This window comes from Heterodontus francisci, chromosome 18 (genome assembly GCF_036365525.1).
Source record: "Heterodontus francisci isolate sHetFra1 chromosome 18, sHetFra1.hap1, whole genome shotgun sequence".
In the NCBI taxonomy this organism is placed as follows: Eukaryota; Metazoa; Chordata; class Chondrichthyes; order Heterodontiformes; family Heterodontidae; genus Heterodontus; species Heterodontus francisci.
In genome coordinates, this window is record NC_090388.1 from 87,780,416 (window position 1) to 87,800,477 (window position 20,062).

The following is a 20,062-nucleotide window of genomic DNA, read 5'->3' on the forward strand; positions in this document are numbered from 1 at the left end:
GCAGAGTGGAGAGAGGAGACTGCAGAGTGGAGAGAGGAGACTGCAGAGTGGAGAGAGGAGACTGCAGTAACTGGAGGGAGGAGACTGCAGAGTGGAAAGAGGAGACTGCAGATTGGAGAGAGGAGACTGCAGGAACTGAAGGGAGGAGACTGCAGAGTGGAGAGAGGATATGGCTGTAACTGGAGAGAGGAGACTGCAGTGAGTGGAGAGAGGAGAGTGAAGAGTCGGGAGAGGAGACTGGAGTAACTGGAGAGAGGAGACTGCAGAGTGGAGAGAGGAGACTGCAGCAACTGGAGAGAGGAGACTGCAGTGAGTGGAGAAAGTTGACTGCAGTAACTGGAGAGAGGAGACTGCAGTAACAGGAGAGAGGAGACTGCAGTGAGTGGAGAGAGGAGACTGCAGTACTGGAGAGAGTTGACTGCAGTAACATGGAGAGAGGAGACTGCAGTGAGTGGAGAGAGTAGACTGCAGTGGGTGGAGACAGGAGACTGGAGTAACTGGAGAGAGGTGACTGCAGTAACTGGAGAGAGGAGAATGCTGTAACTGGAGAGAGGAGACTGCAGTAACTGGAGACAGGAGACTGCAGAGTGGAGAGAGGAGTCTGCCGAGTGGAGAGAGTTGACTGCAGAGTGGAGAGAGGAGACTGCAGAGTGGAGAGAGGAGACTGCAGAGTGGAGAGAGGAGACTGCAGAGTGGAGAGAGGAGATTGCAGTAACTGGAGAGAGGAGACTGCAGTAACTGGAGAGAGTTGACTCCAGTGGATGGAGAGTGGAGACTGCAGAGTGGAGAGAAGAGACTGCAGATTGGAGAGAGGAGACTGCAGTAACTGAAGGGAGGAGACTGCAGAGTGGAGAGAGGATACTGCTGTAACTGGAGAGAGGAGACTGCAGTGAGTGGAGAGAGGAGAGTGAACAGTGGGGAGAGGAGACTGGAGTAACTGTAGAGAGGGGACTGCAGAGTGGAGAGAGGAGACTGCAGCAACTGGAGAGAGGAGACTGCAGTGAGTGGAGAAAGTTGACTGCAGTAACTGGAGAGAGGAGACTGCTGTACCTGGAGCGAGGAGACTGCAGTAACTGGAGGGAGGAGACTGCACTAACCAGAGGGAGCAGACTGCAGAGTGGAGAGAGGAGACTGCAGAGTGGAGAGAGGAGATTGGAGTAACTGGAGGGAGGAGACTGCAGTAACTGGAGAGAGGTGACTGCAGTGAATGGAGAGAGGCGGCTGCAGAGTGGAGAGCAGAGACTGTAGTGAGTGGAGAGAGGAGACTGCAGTGAGTGGAGAGAGGAGACTGCAGTGAGTGGAGAGTGGAGACTGCAAAGTGGAGAGAGGAGACTACAGAGTTTAGAGAGGAGACTGCAGAGTGGAGAGAGGAGACTGCAGTGAGTGGAGAGTGGAGACTGCAGTAACTGGAGAGAGGTGACTGCAGTAACTGGAGAGTGGAGTCTGCAGTAACTGGAGAGAGGAGACTGCAGAGTGGAGAGAGGAGTCTGCAGAGTGGAGAGAGGAGACTGCAGAGTGGAGAGAGGAGACTGCAGAGTGGAGAGAGGAGACTGCAGTAACTGGAAAGAGGAGACTGCAGAGTGGAGAGAGGAGTCTGCAGAGTGGAGAGAGGAGACTGCAGAGTGGAGAGAGGAGACTGCTGTAACTGGAGAGAGGAGACTGCAGAGTGGAGAGAGGAGTCTGCAGAGTGGAGAGAGGAGACTGCAGAGTGGAGAGAGGAGACTGCTGTAACTGGAGAGAGGAGACTGCAGAGTGGAGAGAGGAGTCTGCAGAGTGGAGAGAGGAGTCTGCAGAGTGGAGAGAGGAGACTGCTGTAACTGGAGAGAGGAGACTGCAGTAACTGGACAGAGGTGACTGCAGTAACTGGAGAGTGGAGACTGCAGTGGGTGGAGAGAGGTGACTGCAGTGAGTGGAGAGAGGAGTCTGCAGTAACTGGAGAGAGGAGACTGCTGTAACTGGAGAGAGGAGACTGCAGTACCTGGAGAGAGGAGACTGCAGTAACTGGAGAGTGGAGACTGCAGTGGGTGGAGAGAGGTGACTCCAGTGATTGGAGAGAGGAGACTGCAGTAACTGGAGAGAGGAGACTGCACTAACTGGAGAGAGGAGACTGCTGTAACTGGAGAGAGGAGACTGCAGTAACTGGAGAGAGGAGACTGCAGAGTGGAGAGAGGAGTCTGCAGAGTGGAGAGAGGAGACTGCAGAGTGGAGAGAGGAGACTGCAGTAACTGGAGGGAGGAGACTGCAGAGTGGAGAGAGGAGACTGCAGATTGGAGAGAGGAGACTGCAGTAACTGAAGGGAGGAGACTGCAGAGTGGAGAGAGGATACTGCTGTAACTGGAGAGAGGAGACTGCAGTGAGTGGAGAGAGGAGAGTGAAGAGTGGGGAGAGGTGACTGGAGTAACTGGAGAGAGGAGACTGCAGAGTGGAGAGAGGAGACTGCAGCAACTGGAGAGAGGAGACTGCAGTGAGTGGAGAAAGTTGACTGCAGTAACTGGAGAGAGGAGACTGCAGTAACTGGAGGGAGGAGACTGCACTAACCAGAGGGAGCAGACTGCAGAGTGGAGAGAGGAGACTGCAGTGAGTGGAGAGGGGAGACTGGTGTAACTGGAGAGAGGAGACTGCAGTAACTGAGAGAGGAGACTGCAGTAACAGGAGAGAGGAAACTGCAGTGAGTGGAGAGAGGAAACTGCAGTACTGGTGAGAGTTGGCTGCAGTAACATGGAGAGAGGAGACTGCGTTGAGTGGAGAGAGTAGACTGCAGTGGGTGGAGACAGGAGACTGGAGTAACTGGAGAGAGGAGACTGCAGTAACTGGAGAGAGGAGAATGCAGTCACAGGAGAGAGGTGAGTGCAGTAACTGGAGGGAGGAGACTGGAGTATCTGGAGAGAGGAGACTGCAGCGTGGAGAGAGCAGGCTGCAGTAACTCTTGAGAGGAGATGCAGTGAGTGGAGAGAGGAGATTACAGAGTGCAGAGAGGAGACTGCAGTAACTGGCGGGAGGTAACTGGAGTAACTGGAGAGAGGAGACTGGAGTAACTGGGGAGAGGAGACTGCAGTGAGTAGAGAGAGGAGACTGCAGAGTCGAGAGAGGAGATTGGAGTAACTGGAGGGAGGAGACTGCAGTAACTGGAGAGAGGTGACTGCAGTGAATGGAGAGAGGCGACTGCAGAGTGGAGAGAGGAGTCTGCAGAGTGGAGAGAGGAGACTGCAGTGAGTGGAGAGTGGAGACTGCAAAGTGGAGAGAGGAGACTGCAGAGTTTAGAGAGGAGACTGCAGAGTGGAGAGAGGAGACTGCAGAGTGGAGAGAGGAGACTGCAGTGAGTGGAGAGAGGTGACTGCAGTAACTGGAGAGTGGAGACTGCAGTAACTGGAGAGAGGAGACTGCAGAGTGGAGAGAGGAGTCTGCAGAGTGGAGAGAGGAGACTGAAGAGTGGAGAGAGGAGACTGCAGAGTAGAGAGAGGAGACTGCAGTAACTGGAGAGCGGAGACTGCAGTAACTGGAGAGAGGAGACTGCTGTAACTGGAGAGTGGAGACTGCAGTAACTGGAGAGAGGAGACTGCAGAGTGGAGAGAGGAGTCTGCAGAGTGGAGAGAGGAGACTGCAGTAACTGGAGAGAGGTGACTGCAGTAACTGGAGATTGGAGACTGCAGTAACTGGAGAGAGGAGACTGCAGTAACTGGAGAGAGGAGACTGCAGAGTGGAGAGAGGAGTCTGCAGTCACTGGACAGAGGTGACTGCAGTAACTGGAGAGTGGAGACTGCAGTGGGTGGAGAGAGGAGACTGCAGTGAGTGGAGAGAGGAGACTGTAGTAACTGGAGAGAGGAGACTGCGGTAACTGGAGAGAGGAGACTGCAGTAACTGGAGAGAGGAGACTGCAGAGTGGAGAGAGGAGTCTGCAGAGTGGAGAGAGGAGACTGCAGAATGGAGAGAGGAGACTGCAGTAACTGGAGGGAGGAGACTGCAAAGTGGAGAGAGGAGACTGCAGATTGGAGAAAGGAGACTGCAGTAACTGAAGGGAGGAGACTGCAGAGTGGAGAGAGGATACTGCTGTAACTGGAGAGAGGAGACTGCAGTGAGTGGAGAGAGGAGAGTGAAGAGTGGGGAGAGGAGACTGGAGTAACTGGAGAGAGGCGACTGCAGAGTGGAGAGAGGAGACTGCAGCAACTGGAGAGAGGACACTGCAGTGAGTGGAGAAAGTTGACTGCAGTAACTGGAGAGAGGAGACTGCTGTACCTGGAGAGAGGAGACTGCTGTACCTGGAGAGAGGAGACTGCAGTAACTGGAGGGAGGAGACTGCACTAACCAGAGGGAGCAGACTGCACAGTGGAGAGAGGAGACTGCAGTGAGTGGAGACGGGAGACTGGTGTAACTGGAGAGAGGAGACTGCAGTAACTGAGAGAGGAGACTGCAGTAACAGGAAAGAGGAGACTGCAGTGAGTGGAGAGAGGAGACTGCAGTACTGGAGAGAGTTGACTGCAGTAACATGGAGAGAGGAGACTGCAGTGAGTGGAGAGAGTAGACTGCAGTGAGTGGAGACAGGAGACTGGAGTAACTGGAGAGAGGAGACTGCAGTAACTGGAGAGAGGAGACTGCAGTCACAGGAGAGAGGTGAGTGCAGTAACTGGAGGGAGGAGACTGGAGTATCTGGAGAGAGGAGACTGCAGCGTGGAGAGAGCAGGCTGCAGTAACTCTTGAGAGGAGACTGCAGTGAGTGGAGAGAGGAGATTACAGAGTGCAGAGAGGAGACTGCAGTAACTGGAGGGAGGTAACTGGAGTAACTGGAGAGAGGAGACTGGAGTAACTGGGGAGAGGAGACTGCAGTGAGTAGAGAGAGGAGACTGCAGAGTCGAGAGAGGAGATTGGAGTAACTGGAGGGAGGAGACTGCAGTAACTGGAGAGAGGTGACTGCAGTGAATGGAGAGAGGCGACTGCAGAGTGGAGAGAGGAGACTGCACTGAGTGGAGAGAGGAGACTGCAGTGAGTGGAGAGTGGAGACTGCAAAGTGGAGAGAGGAGACTGCAGAGTTTAGTGAGGAGACTGCAGAGTGGAGAGAGGAGACTGCAGTGAGTGGAGAGTGGAGACTGCAGTAACTGGAGAGAGGTGACTGCAGTAACTGGAGAGTGGAGACTGCAGTAACTGGAGAGAGGAGACTGCAGAGTGGAGAGAGGAATCTGCAGAGTGGAGAGAGGAATCTGCAGAGTGGAGAGAGGAGACTGCAGAGTGGAGAGAGGAGACTGCAGTTACTGGAAAGAGGTGACTGCAGTAACTGGAGAGAGGAGACTGCAGAGTGGAGAGAGGAGACTGCAGAGTGGAGAGAGGAGACTGCAGTAACTGGACAGAGGTGACTGCAGTAACTGGAGAGTGGAGACTGCAGTGGGTGGAGAGAGGTGACTGCAGTGAGTGGAGAGAGGAGTCTGCAGTAACTGGAGAGAGGAGACTGCTATAACTGGAGAGAGGAGACAGCAGTAACTGGAGAGAGGAGACTGCAGTGGGTGGAGAGAGGAGACTGCAGTGAGTGGAGAGAGGAGACTGCAGTAACTGGAGAGAGGAGACTGCTGTAACTGGAGAGAGGAGACTGCAGTAACTGGAGAGAGGAGACTGCAGAGTGGAGAGAGGAGTCTGCAGTAACTGGAGAGAGGAGACTGCTATAACTGGAGAGAGGAGACTGCTATAACTGGAGAGAGGAGACTGCAGTAACTGGAGAGTGGAGACTGCAGTGGGTGGAGAGAGGAGACTGCAGTGAGTGGAGAGAGGAGACTGCAGTGAGTGGAGAGAGGAGACTGCAGTAACTGGAGAGAGGAGACTGCAGTAACTGGAGAGAGGAGACTGCTGTAACTGGAGAGAGGAGACTGCAGTAACTGGAGAGAGGAGACTGCAGAGTGGAGAGAGGAGTCTGCAGAGTGGAGAGAGGAGAGTGCAGAGTGGAGAGAGGAGACTGCAGTAACTGGAGAGAGGTGACTGCAGTAACTGGAGAGAGGAGACTGCTGTAACTGGAGAGAGGAGACTGCAGAGTGGAGAGAGGAGACTGCAGAGTGGAGAGAGGAGTCTGCAGAGTGCAGAGAGGAGACTGCAGAGTGGAGAGAGGAGACTGCAGTAACTGGAGAGAGGTGACTGCAGTAACTGGAGAGAAGGGATTGCAGTAAGTGGAGAGAAGAGTCTACTGTAACTGGAGAGATGAGACTGCAAGGAGTGGAGAGAGGAGAGAGGAGACTGCAGAGTTGAGAGAGAAGACTGCAGTAACTGGAGAGAGGAGACTGCAGAGTGGAGAGAGGAGACTGCAGTAACTGGAGAGAGGAGACTGCAGAGTGGAGAGAGGTGACTGCAGAGTGGGTAAAGGCGACTGCAGTGAGTGGAGAGAGGAGACTGCAGAGTGGAGAGAGGAGACTGCAGAGTGGAGAGAAACCATCATGTTTAGCTGCAATTGTTTTGGAGAGATGGATGTCGGAGCACTTGAAAGACTCTAAGTTTGAACTGTTTGGGGAGGGAGAAAAGGCCCGAAAACTCAGGGGTGGGGCTGCCAAATCCTGTAGGGGGCCCTTGTATTTGTCTTGGTGCTTGCACACGGGGAGCTCCCTCCCCACCCCAACTGCCTGCTTGGGACAGCTGGAGTTGCCTGGGTGAAGACTTTTTTGTGAAAATCAGAAGTGGAGAGTACTGGGCGGATCTCGCCATCCCGGGCGAGGAAGCCTCCCCCAACTGGAAGACAACCAATGATTTTGGACTAGTTGTTATAAAGCTGCTCCAACTGGCAGTTGGAACAAACATCTTTTTCAGCCTTTCTCTCCCTTCCTCCACTCAGTCACCTATCTTCCCCTTTTCCTTTGCCTTTCTACCCCTATCCTCCTCTACTCCCACACCACTTTGTTCAAAGTTTTTTTTTGTTTCAGTTCTGTAAATTTGCTTTGTTTCTTAGGGGTGGGCATGGCTCTTAGACCCCATGGCAAGCCCTCCTTCACCGGTGGCGGGGCCCTCCAGTACATATGCTGCCGCGGCTGCTGCAGCCACACCTGTTGCCCCGTCACCGTTTGCACTAATAACATCTAAGCATGGGGTCAAGAGCTACGTCCACCTGAACATGACAATGGAGGCATGCGTGAAAACAATGGCCGAGGTTGTCGGCCCTTCGGCCATTGTTGCTGCCTCTAAAATGTACGAGAAGGCTGTGTTGTTCCTGAAGACCGAGCAGGCGGTTTCCCTGGCTCTGAGCAAGGGGCTCACCGTGGGCGGGACCTTTCTGTCAGTGGACCCTCTGGAGGCCACTGCACAATGAATCATTTTGTCAAATGTCCCGCCCTTCATTCCTGGTGAGCTCCTCCTTCCCCACCTGCACCATCTCGGGGAAGTAAAGATTGGGTTCACCCCAGTCCCGCTCGGTCTTCGGGAGAACAGCCCCCGGCATGTGTACTCCTTCTCCTGCCAGCTATTCATGCAGCTGGCGCGGGAGGAGGTCACAGAGGGCCATTTCAACGTAGAGTTCCAGGGGACTGCCTACCGCATCTTCTGGACCTTGGAGAGGGCACGGTGCCATGTCTGCAAGGAGGTGGGGCATGTTCGTAAGAACTGCCCCAACCTTCCGGCTGCCAACTCCACCTCGGCAGCACAGGGTGGTGCCGCTGAACCTCCTCTCACCCCCTACACCTCCACCAGATACCGTTCAGTCGGTGCCAGAGGCTGTGGTTTTCACGGACTTCAGCGGGGAGGGGGCCCAACCAATTGGAAGGAAGGCATGGAGGAAAAATAAACATCGAGAGGCACGTCCCCTGGACACCATGACACAGCCCAAGCCTGAGCTCAACCCAAGGCCCGCTCCCGGGGAATCCACCTGCCCCAGGGCTGGGCTCAGGCCCAGGGTGACCAGGCAAAAGGTGGATGCGGAGGCAGAGGTTCCTGATGATATGCAGGTCTCTGAGCCTCCGCACTCCTCCCGAAATGAGGGGGAGACGTCCCTCCTCTGACGCAGGCCCTGAACCACGTGGTCCATCTCCTGGAGTGAGTCCTCAGGCTCCCCTGCCACCAGCACGATCAGCGCCTTGAGCCCTGGGCAGGAACCCTCCACCCCTCGGAACGGAGGTGGGGGAGATGCCCCTGTGATCTTGTCAACTCCTGAGGTGGGAGACCTGCCCTTGGTAGGGGAGTCTGTGGACGCCACGGGAGAAATCATTCCTTTGGCCGATGGGTCGGGTGTCCTGGGTGAGAGCAAGACCTGTGAGGGGCCACCCTCCCAACAGCCTGACGCTACCGCCCGGGATGTGCCCGACCCAGAGGCCAATCTGTGTAATTCCCTGTCTGCTGGGCCTGTGGGTGCTGAAGGGACGGGAGATGGCCTCCTCTCTCCACCTCCGATTCTGGCTCCGGCTCAATTTGCGGAGTCGGGCACTTCCATCTTCCCTGGACCACTCATTCTCCTGGGGACAGAGGTGGAGGGGGTTCCTGAACAGCTGGTGTCCACAGGTTCCAGTTCCATTCCAGAACCCAGAGAGGACTCCTCCACCATCGATCCTGGGGCTGGGATCGTGACGGAGGCGGAACCAGCTGGCGCAGCTGGGACATCTGCCCCCACAGCGTATGGTGGGTGTGTCAGCCGCTGGTGATGACGATCCGGAGGAGGATGGGAACTCGGTGTGGGGCACGGAGGATGACCTTGATTCCATCGCCAGTGAGGTGGTGCAGTCCCTCGTGCCTCCCACCGAGTCTCCTCTCATCCCCACGGCAGAACTCCAGGATTTCCTCGCGACAAGCAGGGATTGCCGCAATAAAGTTCAGCTGGCCCTTGGCTGTCGGTCAAGTCTGGCGCTGATCATCCAGTCTGTCCATGCCGCCCTCAAGAAAGCGGGCAAGGGCGCGGGCGTGAAACTGGTTGAGAGGCGCCGATTTAATGCGTTCCTCAAAGGGTTGCCGGGGGAGTAGAAGGCCAGGTGCACTTCCACTCCCTCCTCACAGTGAGGTGTTGGTGAAGTTTTTAAGTACCTATGACATGAAGATAACCATAGCCAGCCTCAACATCAACAGCAGCAGGGGTTCTCACCGCAGATTTCACAATCTCAGTCCTCAGGGAAGGGAGATATGTGATGAGCTTTCTGCAGGAAACCCACACCGTTCCAGAAGATGAAGCCACCTGCCTCCTGGAGTGGCAGGGTGGGGACTACATGAGTCACCTCACCCCTATTTCTAGTGGCTAACTAGTTGGCCCTGACTTTTCAGCCGGAGATCTTGGGGGTCAAGGAGCTAGTGCCGGGCTGCTTGCTCCACCTCGCCGTTCGCCTGGGTAGTGCCCCGCTCCACTTTGTGAATGTGGACGCGCCCAGGCCCGGTGCATTGAAGAAGTGTCCGAGTGCATCATCCTCTGGGGGGGATTTTAACTGTACCCTCGAGGTGGGGGATCGCTCCGGTCCCCAGCGCGGTCAAGCGTCAGTGGAGAAGTTGAGGGGACTGATCAGCTCCCTCAACTTGGTGGACGTCTGGCGGAATCTCCATCCCGACTCCAGCGCCTTCATGTGGAGGTCTGGAGGAGGAGGGTCCCGAATCGACCACCTCTACTTTTCGCAGGTGTACGTCTCCTGTGTCTTGGCGACCTCCATGCGGCTGGTGCCGTGCTCGGACCACCACCTGGTGTGGGCGGAGTTCGCTCCGCACGCGAGCGGGGTCTGCGTACTGGCACTTTAACAACCGGCTGCTGGAGGACAAGCAATTCCAGGACTCGTTCTGTCGATTCTGGGCCGACTGGAGAAGGAAGCAGGGGGGCTTCCCCTCCTTGAGGCTATTGTGGGATGTGGGCAAGACTCACATCCGCGTCTTCTGTCAGGAGTACGCGAAGGGGTTAACCAAGAGGCGGGAAGCCAAAATCGGGCACCTAAAGAGGGTGGTGCTATATTTGGAGTCCCGCCTCGGTCATGCCGTCGCAGACCCGGCCCTGTGGCAGGTGTACAAAGAGAAGAAGGGCGCACTGAGGGACCTGTAGCTCATAGGGTCCCGCGGCGTGTACGTGAGGTCGCGGATCCAGATCCTGGAAGATTTGGACCGCGCCTCACCCTTCTTTTACTCGCTGGAAAAATGGCGGGGGATCCGTAAGCAGCTCGTTGCGCTGCTGGCCAACGACAGATCCTCCATCACGGATCCGGAGGGAATGGGCCTCCTGGTCCGTACTTACTACAGTGCGTTGTTCTCTCCGGATCCGTCTAGCGAGAACGCGAGCAGAGTTTTGTGGGAGGACATGCCGTAAGTCAGCCCGGAGGGCGCCGAAGGATTGGAGGCTCCGCTCACGTTGGCGGAGCTGACTGGCGCCCTCCACCAGCTCACGAGGGGCAAATCCCCAGGGCTGGATGGGTTGACTGTGGAGTTCTTCAGGGCGCTCTGGGACGTCCTGGGGGACGATTACGCGCGAGTCCTGAGGGAAAGCCTGTCAACCGGGGAGATGCCCCTCTCGTGGCGCAGGGCAGTCATCGTCCTGCTGCCGAAGAGGGGCGATCTCCGCCTGCTTAAAAGCTGGCGTCCGGTCTCCCTCCTCAGCACGGATTATAAGATCTTTGCCCGGGCTGTGTCTCCCCGCCTGGGCTCTGTGCTGGCCCACATGATCCACCCTGACCAGTCCTGCACAGTCCTGGGCCGGTCCATCCAGGACAACATCCACCTGGTCCGGGACTTGATCCATCCTTCCCAGAGGACTGGTCTGTCGGTTGCCTTTCTCTCCTCGATCAGGAGAAGGCGTTCGACAGGGTGGAGCACAAATAACTTTTCGGGACTCGGCGCGCTTTCGGACTCGGACGGCATTTTGTGGCCCGGGTCCGACTTTTATATGCCACCGCAGAGTGTCTAGTCAAGGTTAATGGGTCCTTGACGGCGCCCCTTCACCGTCAGGGATGCCCCATGTCCGGCCAATTATACACCATCTGCGTGGAGCCGTTACTGTGCCTGCTTCGCAGGAGTTGACGGGATTGGCTCTGCGTGAGCCGGCCATGCGGGTCATCCTCTCGGCTAACACCGTTCCAAGCGGCATGGAGGAGTTTCCTGTACGGGCTGCTCCTGCACACTCTCCACTTCCTTGCCCTCGTCAGCCGGCCGGACACGCCCTGGCGGTCCGCGTTGCCATTTGGCGGTGAGGGGAAACCCCGATGGAGGTCTCTCTACGCGGGACTCCTCCCCCTTGACATCGGGGACCTGGGGTGGAGGGTGTTGCACAGGGCAGTCCCGTGCAATAGGCTTTTAAGTAGGTTCACGGACTCCCAGGCTGCCTTTCTGTACTTTCTGCGGCCTGGACGAGTCCGTGTTTCACATGTATATGGAGTGTGCGAGGTTGCAGTCCCTCTTTGAGTATTTGCAGGGGTTGCTCCTCAAGTTCTGGCTGCACTTCAGTCCCACGCTCCTGATCTTTGGGCACCCGGTGCGGAGGGGCGTGGGCCGAGAGGAGGATCTCCTCGTCGGTCTGCTCCTGGGCCTGGCCAAGGTGGCAATTCACATGTCCAGGCTGTGGGCCGTCCTGGGTTCCGTCCTCCTTGATTGCCTGCCCCTCTTCCGCGGTTACGTTCACGCCCGGGTGTCCCAGGAGAAGGAGCATGCGGTGTCCACCGGTACGCTTGAGACCTTCCGCAACCGGTGGGCACCGCATGGACTGGAGTGCATTGTCGACGCCGAGAATGGCATTTTAATTTGAGTTTTTTTTGTTTATTTATCTGTTTTTAATAAAGTTATTTTAAAATATGTATATAAAGTGGGGGCCTGAGGAATAAAGGCCCCCTCGACCTAAAAGATATGAAAGGGGCCTGCGGTATAAAGGCCACCTTATAAAAAAAGAAAAAAAAACGAGGTTAGATACAGAGTAAAGCTCCCTCTACACTTCCCCATCAAACACTCCCAGGACGGGAGTCACAGCACGGGATTGGCTGGGCAATTTGGAGCACTTCCTGCCTGCAATCAGGGGGAGCAGCTGCACCTGTGCTGCTGCGACTGCAGAGTGGAGAGATAGGGATTCTGGACTTCGGACGGGGCGCGGTGCCATATCTGCAAGGGGGTGGGGCATGTTCACAAGGACTGCCCCAACCTCCCGGCCGCCAACTCCACATTGGCTGCCCAGGATGGTGCCGCTGCACCTCCTCCCACTCCCCCTACGCATCCTACAGACACCACTCTGTCAGTCCCTCCCACTCGCCTCACACATCCTACAGACACCACTCTGTCAGTCCCTCCCACTCGCCTCACACATCCCACAGACACCACTCTGTCAGTTCCAGAGACTGTGGTTTTCACAGCCTCCGGCAGGGAGGGGTGTGCCCGTCCAAGTGGAAGGAAGGCGTGGGGAAAAGATAAACACCGAGAGGCGCGTCCCCTGGACACCATGACACAACCCGAGCATGAGCTCAGCCCAAGGCCAGTTCCTAGGGAATTCACCTGTCCCAGGGCTAGGCTCAGGCCCAGAGTAACTAAAAAAAAAGGGTGTGGAGGCCTCTGATGACATGGAGGTCTCTGAGCCTCCACGCCCTAGTGGGAAAAAGAAGAGAAGGCACCCCTCCACGGAGGTAACACAGGGCCCTGAGGTGCAGGGTGCATCTGTTGGAGGGGAGCTGTCTCCTGTTTTGGGTCCCCAGGTTCCCCCTGCCACCACCAAGACCGTAAATCCTGAGCAGGAGCTCCCTACCCCAGGTTGGCAGGATTGGCTCTGCGCGAGCCGGCCATGCGGGTCGTCCTCTCGGCCTACGCCGACGACGTGCTCCTCGCGGTCACAGATCCCGTTGACTTGTGGCGGATGCGTGACTGCCAGCAGACCTTTTCTGCCGCGTCCTCAATTGGGAGAAATGTTCCGGTCTCCTGGTGGGTCAGTGGCGGGTGGAGTCACTGCCGGAGGAGTTGACACCTTTTGCGTGGAGCACCACGCACCTCCTCTATCTGGGAGTTCACCTTAGCCCCACTGAGGAAGCCTGGTTAACAAACTGGCAGGAGTCGGAGGTGAAAGTCACCACTCGGCTGGGGCGCTGGACAGGACTGCTCCGAATGCTTTCCTACAGGGGCCGAGCACTGGTCATAAACCAACTGGTGGCCTCGATGCTGTGGTACTGGTTGGTCACTTTGGCCCCGCCCCCTGCATTTGCCATCAAGAGCAAGAAGCAGCTCGTCGATTTCTTCTGGGGCAAGAGGAAACACTGGGTCTCTGCCGCAGTCCTGAGTCTCCTGATCGAGGAGGGCGGCCAGTCGCTGGTGTGCGGCTGCACCCAGGCTGCGACTCTCCGCCTTCGGATCCTGCAGGGATACCTGTACGTCAAGTGTCTTTCCAGATAGTTACGTTGGCGACGGATCTTTTTCCACCAGGGGCACTGCCTTTCAGATGGCATACAATGCCTGGCAGCAGCCAGTAGCTGCCCCTCTCTGAGGGAGTTGTCATTTACCTGACTCGATTCAGAGTCTGGAATGTCCGGTCAGGGCACTCCCCTGCTGGCGGAGAAGAGGGCTCTGGCTGTCCAGGCAGCTGGCTCTGGGGGCAGACTGACAGGTGGAGGCGTAGCCGAAGCCTCTGGGTCACCCCCTCACTATGGGTATCGAGGAGGCTTGGGGGTATGAAGCGCTCCCGGACGAGCTGACCCCGCTTGGCTGCAACTGCTCAATGGACCTAGGCCCCGAAACCATCAGGAGCCGTTCCCTCACAACCTGAGCATCCTCTCAGAAATGCCCTCTGTGCTATTCCACACTGTGCGGAGGGGTTTCCTGTATGGGCTGCTGCACTTCGTCAGCCACCCGGACATACCATGGCGGTCCGTGTTGCCATCTGGCAGTGAGGGGAATCTCCGGTGGAAGTCTCTCTATGCGGGAGCCCTCTCCCCTTACATCGGGGACCTGGGGTGAAGTGTCCTGCACAGGGTAGTCCTGTGTAATACATTTAAGTAGGTTCACAGACTCTCAGGCCACCTGTAATTTCTGCAGCTTGGACGAGTTCCCTGTTTATATGGAATGTGCAAGGTTGCAGCCACGTTTTGAGTATTTGAAGGGGCTGCTGCTCACATTTTGGCTGCACTTCAGTTCCACGCTCCTGATGTTTGGGCACCCAGTGACGAGGGGGGGTGGGGGGCAGTGGGCCGGGAGGAGGATCTCATCAGTCTGCTCCTGGGTCTGGCCAAGGTGGCAATTCACAGGTCCAGGCTGCGGGCTGTTAGGGGGTCTGTGCGCCCTGATTGCCTGCTCCTCTTCCATGGTTCCATTCGCGTCCGAGGGTCCCTGGAGAAGAGCAAGCGGTGTGCGTCGGTTTGCTTGAGGCCTTCCACGACTGGTGGGCACTGCAGCGACTGGAGTGCATCATAGATGCAGACCATTACATTTGAATTTGATTTTTGTTTTATTTATGTTTTTAATGAAGTTATTTATGTAAAATGCACATAAAGACCCCCTCTAGAAAAAGAAAAGGGGCCTGGGATATAAAGGCCACCTTCAAAACAAAAATGGGGTAAAGCTCCTTCTGTGCTGACCCCAGCAATCAGACTTAGCCCTAACCTAAACTGGTATCGTACAAAAATGAACCTCAGCTGAAGTACGTGGACCTCTCATTAATACTGAGAGTAGTGTCTGTTTGGCTGGATCTCAACATGATCATTCCATACTGGAAAATGCTTCACTGAGGTATGGGTCTTACAAGAAGACAATCAACCAGCAGTGGGCACCAGGCCTCAGTGTGCTGCTTAAGCACTGGCCATTGACAAAGACAAGGATTTTCAGTGAAGCAAAATGTGCCAATCACAATCTCAGTCGAGTGGATTGACGCCATGAACACAAGCCGAGTGTCAAGAGTTATTGGTCAGCAATGGACATGGGTCATCTTCGGGTATAAAGATACACTTTCACTACAAATTCAGAAGACTGAAAGACGGAGACAGGAAGATTTTGAAATGTTGAGAAATTCTCTAGAAAGGACTGAATGTTAAATGACAGATATGTCCCAAAGTGCTTTACAGCCACTGAAGTGCTTTTGAAGTGAAGTCAATAACCAGAAGTTATAAAGAACTTTCAAAGTAGAGAGATCGTTGAATGAAAGTTAGAAGATTAAGTCAGGAGTTTAATGAGAGGTTAAATTTATAAAGTATATCACAGCTGTTCGTTGATGATTCATGTTTCTGACCCAGTGTGTGTTAATGGCCAGTATAAAGAACAGAGATAATAAACATGCACAGTTAAGCTGACATGAAAACAATGAGAAAAGGTAACATCACCCTGAGGCAGCAAAGATACAACCTGAGAAAGACAAGAGCGCTCAGCATATCTTCATATTGTCATGAAACTGTCAGTGGCACTGTGACTGTCTACTGTAAGCTTAACCTTGTTAAACTGCACTCAAATCTTCGACATTGAAATTACTAATGAGATAATACTAAGCAAAACCTCACTCTGGCTCGAACAACATGGGACAAAGTGTTTATTGCAATTATCAGTGCTTAACCTTTCAATGGCGTTTGCTGTGTTATCATAAATATTGCTATCTAATTGTCAGGTAATGACATATCCTTGTGTCCAACAGCATCAGTGATGAGTATTGAGCTTGTATTGTACTGCAGTCTAATCTTGATGGGTTTAGCTTTCATACAATTAATACCATTTGAACTGGGTAGGGTGAGACAGTCGAAGGGTAAGTTACTTTAGGGATACTACAAATCAACATGGATGGCCGATCCCAGTCCCAGTTACCTCAGTAAATGAGTTAAAATGTGGACAAGGATTGTTCTTGAATGTGTACGGACTAGACACTGAAAACTCAGACAGTATATTCTCCAAATATTGGATAAGATTTAGCAATCAACCCTCTTAACACTGGCCGCATAATTATTTTCTCTCCAGATATTTAGTTAACAGCAGCCAATTAGACCATGAAAGGAAAAGCATGTTAGACAAACTGATGGGAGTCCTTTAAGGTGACTCATATGATGGGCGGGGAAATGCAGGAGGTGCTGTGTACATGGACTTGCAGATTAAGGCGCATGGAGTTGGGGAGGGAGGATGGAAAACTGGATGAAAAATTGGGTGGAAGGGACAGTATGAATTCAGTGCAGTTTCGAGAGTGGTTGGAAGTGATTAGCGGTGTTCCACATAGTTCTGTTCACTGTGTATATCACTGATTTGAATATAAGGCGAAGTGAGCGGTGTCCACATTTACAGGCAGCACTAAAATAAACAAAGTCAATAATTCAGAGGACCAAAGGAAGCTCCAAAGAGATAAGGTGGAGCAATGGACAAAAAAGGGCCGATAAAATTCACCATCAGTAAATGTATATTTTCATAAAAAATAGAAATAATAATACTTTGAATGGGGAAGGTAGATGTGGGTGAACAGAGAGATAGTCAGACACTAAAAGCAGCAGATTGAGGGGTAAGGACATAAAAAAAAAATTTAATGGAACACTGGGTTTCGCAGAAAGTAGTATAGAACATAAAAAATCACAGTGTAATGATGACTCTACAGAAAATGTCAGTAAGCCCACAGTTGGAATGCTGTGTGCAGTTTTGGGTTGCACTCTAAAGGATGGACATTGAGACAATAGACAGGGAACAGCACAGATTCACTAGAATGCTGCCTGATATAAGAAAATACAAAGACTTGGAAATATTGAGTCTGTTTTTGCTCGAGGAGATTACAGAGTGATTTGATAGAGGTGTTTAAAATCATGAGGGTAGGTAGAAACAGACTGTTTCCAGTGACTGACGGTGAACAGAGAATTTACTGCACAGTAACAGGACATCCAGCCCCAACCCATCTAGGCCAGTGTTTATGCTCCACATGAGCCTCCTCCCACCTTACCAACAGATCACAAGAATGAGGGGAGATAGCAATAGGATTTAGGACAGAGAACAGTTAAATCTTTGCAAAACACTGGTTTGACCTCAGCTGGAATATTTCCGATTCTGGGCTCCCACACTTCAGAAAAAATGGCAAGGCACTGGAGAAGGTGCGGAAGAGATTTACCAGAATGGTACCAGGAATGTGACATAAGTTATGTGTAAAGATGGGAGAAGTTGGGATTGTTCTCCTTACAGCAGAGAAGATTAAGGAGAAACTGTTTCCAGCAGCAGAAGGACCAGCAACCAGGAGAACACAGATTGAAGACAATTGGCTAAAGAACCAGGGCAGAGATGAGGGGAAAAAAATTCCAGAGCAAATTATTCTGACCTGGAAGTCACTTCTTGAAAGGGCAGTGGAAGCAGATTCAATCATAACTTTCAAAAGAGAATTGGATAAATACTTAAATAGGCTAAATTCACAGAGCTGCAGTGAAAGAGCAGGTGAGTGGGACCAATTGGATAGCTTTACCAAAAAGCTGGCACAGGTATGATGGGCTGAATGGCCACCTCCTGTACAGATTATTCTATTGTTTTTAACAGGAAAAATGTTTATACATCGAGAGGTATGAAGTTGTACAATGAATTATCTGAGTTAGTGATTGAAGTGATCATGGCAACATTTAAGAATCGGTCAGATTGAAGGGAAAGGGATTTGGGAAAATAGATTAAAGCTACTGCTTGTGTAGAGGATAAACAGCAACAAGGGCTGGTTGGGCCAAAAAGCCTGTATCCCTGTTGTAATTACTGTGTAAAGCCACTTGTAGACCGAGATGATTGCCTGTTTTTATTCCAGTCTTTTACTAAGTCAAAAGGTGGATGAAAGAGTTGTATTTTGTTAACACAAAGTTTCTGACTGTCACACTGTGTGCTGCACCATTGGGGCAATCTCCCTGGGTTATGTGATTCACATAACTCCCCCCACTTGAACACAATTCCAGCTCTATAGCAGCATGCCCACGTCCAATTCATTTTCATTTAATTCAGGTGGAGCATTGTTTTAAAAAGTCATTACAAAGTGTGTATTCTAGTAAGAAATGTAGATTCTCAGCATGAGCTCAGAGATAGACAAAGATTTCATTTTTGCAGTTTTAAAAAAACACCACAAATTCAAGTTATAATCATTAAGAGTAATAGTGCATTGGACAGCAGGAGACTTCTCTGCCACCGAGCAACCCAGTCTGGCTCCACACTCCCAGCTCCCCACAGTCACTGGTGTTATCAGGCAGCTGGTGTGTTGTAGAAGCATGGCAGTATATCAGAGGCCACGATGAGGAAGCAGAGATGAAGAGCACGCTCCAGGCTGAATATCGGCTTGTCCTCAGTCACTCTCAATCATTGGTCCAATAAAAGGTTGATAGTTGTCACAGTAATGAAAGAGCAGGTGTAGGGTAGATATAGCGATATACTGGAGTACAGTGTGGGCCCCAGTGTCTCCAGCACTCCACACATAACCACTCCCCACTCCAACTCAGGCCTTGCCAGTCCAACAGCTGCAATATTCTGCCGTGTTTTCCATATTCGATGAGAATTCCCAGTTGCCAGTTACCGGGCTCAGCATTCCTCGTCCTGGTACAGGGGCTCCTCCATTTCTTGGCACTCCAGGTGTTCCAGACGGTCTGACCGACTGTTCACAATCTCATCTGGGGTTTTCATAAACCTGACAAAAGGGTCAAGATCCATGGTTCAGATAGGCAAGAAACAGCATCCCACCATCCATCTCCCCTCCCCCACCTCACCACCTCCCACCTCACCCCCCCCACCTCACTCCCCCCCACCACCTCCCCCCCACCCCACCTCACCACCTCCCCCTCCCACCTCACCATCTCACCCCTCCAAACTCCCACCTCACCATCTCCCCCCCCTCACCAACTCACCCTCCCACCTCACCACCTCCCCCCTCCCACCTCACCATCCCCCCCCCCACCTCACCGTCCGTCTCTCCCCCGCCCACTCCCCACCTCACCGTCCGTCTCCTCCCCCCCCCACTCCCCACCTCACCGTCCATCCCCCCCACCTGTCTTCGCTGTCTCTGCCCGCTGTGCATCCCCACAGATTATCCCGTCATTCCCCGATGCCACTGCCCTCAGCACCAACCCCTTTCCCCATCCCTCAGGACCATCATGCCCACACTGCCAGTCTACCCCCACCCCTCAGGACCATCGCCACCCCCACTGTACCTGAACAAGAGCCGCTGTCCAGGCTCCTTCTTGATGATGTTGAGTTTGTAGTAATGCCGAAGAGCTCTCGACATTTTCTCGTACGTCATGTTTGTTCGGTTCTGTTTTGCAGAGAGATTTCGATTATTAAAGCATTGGTACACTGGGGCACACGGACCAGCCAATAAACCTCCTTTCATCACCTTTCCACAGGTTGAACCTCTACAACACAGCTTCCACTCTGGAGAGTTCATTACGGAAAATAGCTCAGGATTAACCGAAAGAGATGGCCATGCTCCCTGAGATCTCCGTGACGTATTGTATCAGTTTGTGCTGCCCACAATGTCCCGTCCATTTAACAGACTGAAACTCATGGGCACCATGGCCACATTTCCTGCTGTAGCAGAGGGCACAGTGCCTTCAGTTCAAGATAGATCCCCCTCAATCCAGCACACCCAGGTGCTCACTGCAGCTTACTGAGTATCAGCAAGGCATCAAACACGGCAGTCTCTCGGCTGAGTTGAGAATTTTAACTTAAATGAAGTGCTTAAAATAGGGAGATGACCAATCCAGGGGCAGTAATACTAAAGAAAAACTTTAAAAGTTGAGAGGGTTGCTAAAGAAGAATAGAAAAGGTAAGAGAGGGAATGAATAAAGATCCAGTAGAAAAGTAAACGATTTTATAAACATAAAAAATAAAAGTTCTTTTTAATTCGTTCATGAGTTTTGGGAATCACTGGCAAGGCCAGCATTTATTGCCCATCCCTAATTGCCCTTGAGAAGGTGGTGGTGAGCTGCCTTCTTTACCCACTGCAGTCCATTTGGGGTAGGTATACCCACAGTGCTGTTAGGAAGGGAGTTCCAGGATCTTGACCCAGCGACAGTGAAGGAACGGTGATATAGTTCCAAGTCAGGATGGTGTGTGACTTGGAGGGGAACTTGCAGGTAGTGGTGTTCCCATGTATTTGCTGCCCTTGTCCTTCTAGTTGGTAGAGGTCGCGGGTTTGGAAGGTGCTGTCGAAGGAGCCTTGCTGTGTTGCTGCAGTCCATCTTGTAGATGGTACACACTGCTACCACTGTGCACCAGTACCGCCCAGGATTTT

General features: G+C 53.1%; 1 protein-coding gene across 7 annotated transcripts in view; it reads right to left on the reverse strand.

Annotated features, from left to right (window-relative positions):
- Positions 1 to 17,858: 17,858 nt before the first annotated feature.
- LOC137379761 (transcription factor ETV6-like) overlaps positions 17,859 to 20,062 on the reverse strand; it is a 209,132-nt gene continuing 206,928 nt past the window's right edge. For all 7 annotated transcript variants that reach the window (XM_068051099.1, XM_068051098.1, XM_068051104.1 and 4 more), the window contains 2 exons: positions 18,981 to 19,081; positions 17,859 to 18,460 (listed from right to left, as the gene is read on the reverse strand). In XM_068051099.1, coding sequence (XP_067907200.1) covers positions 18,355 to 18,460; positions 18,981 to 19,081 — 207 coding nt within the window. In that variant the 3' untranslated portion in view covers positions 17,859 to 18,354. The remainder of the gene's footprint in view (positions 18,461 to 18,980; positions 19,082 to 20,062) is intronic.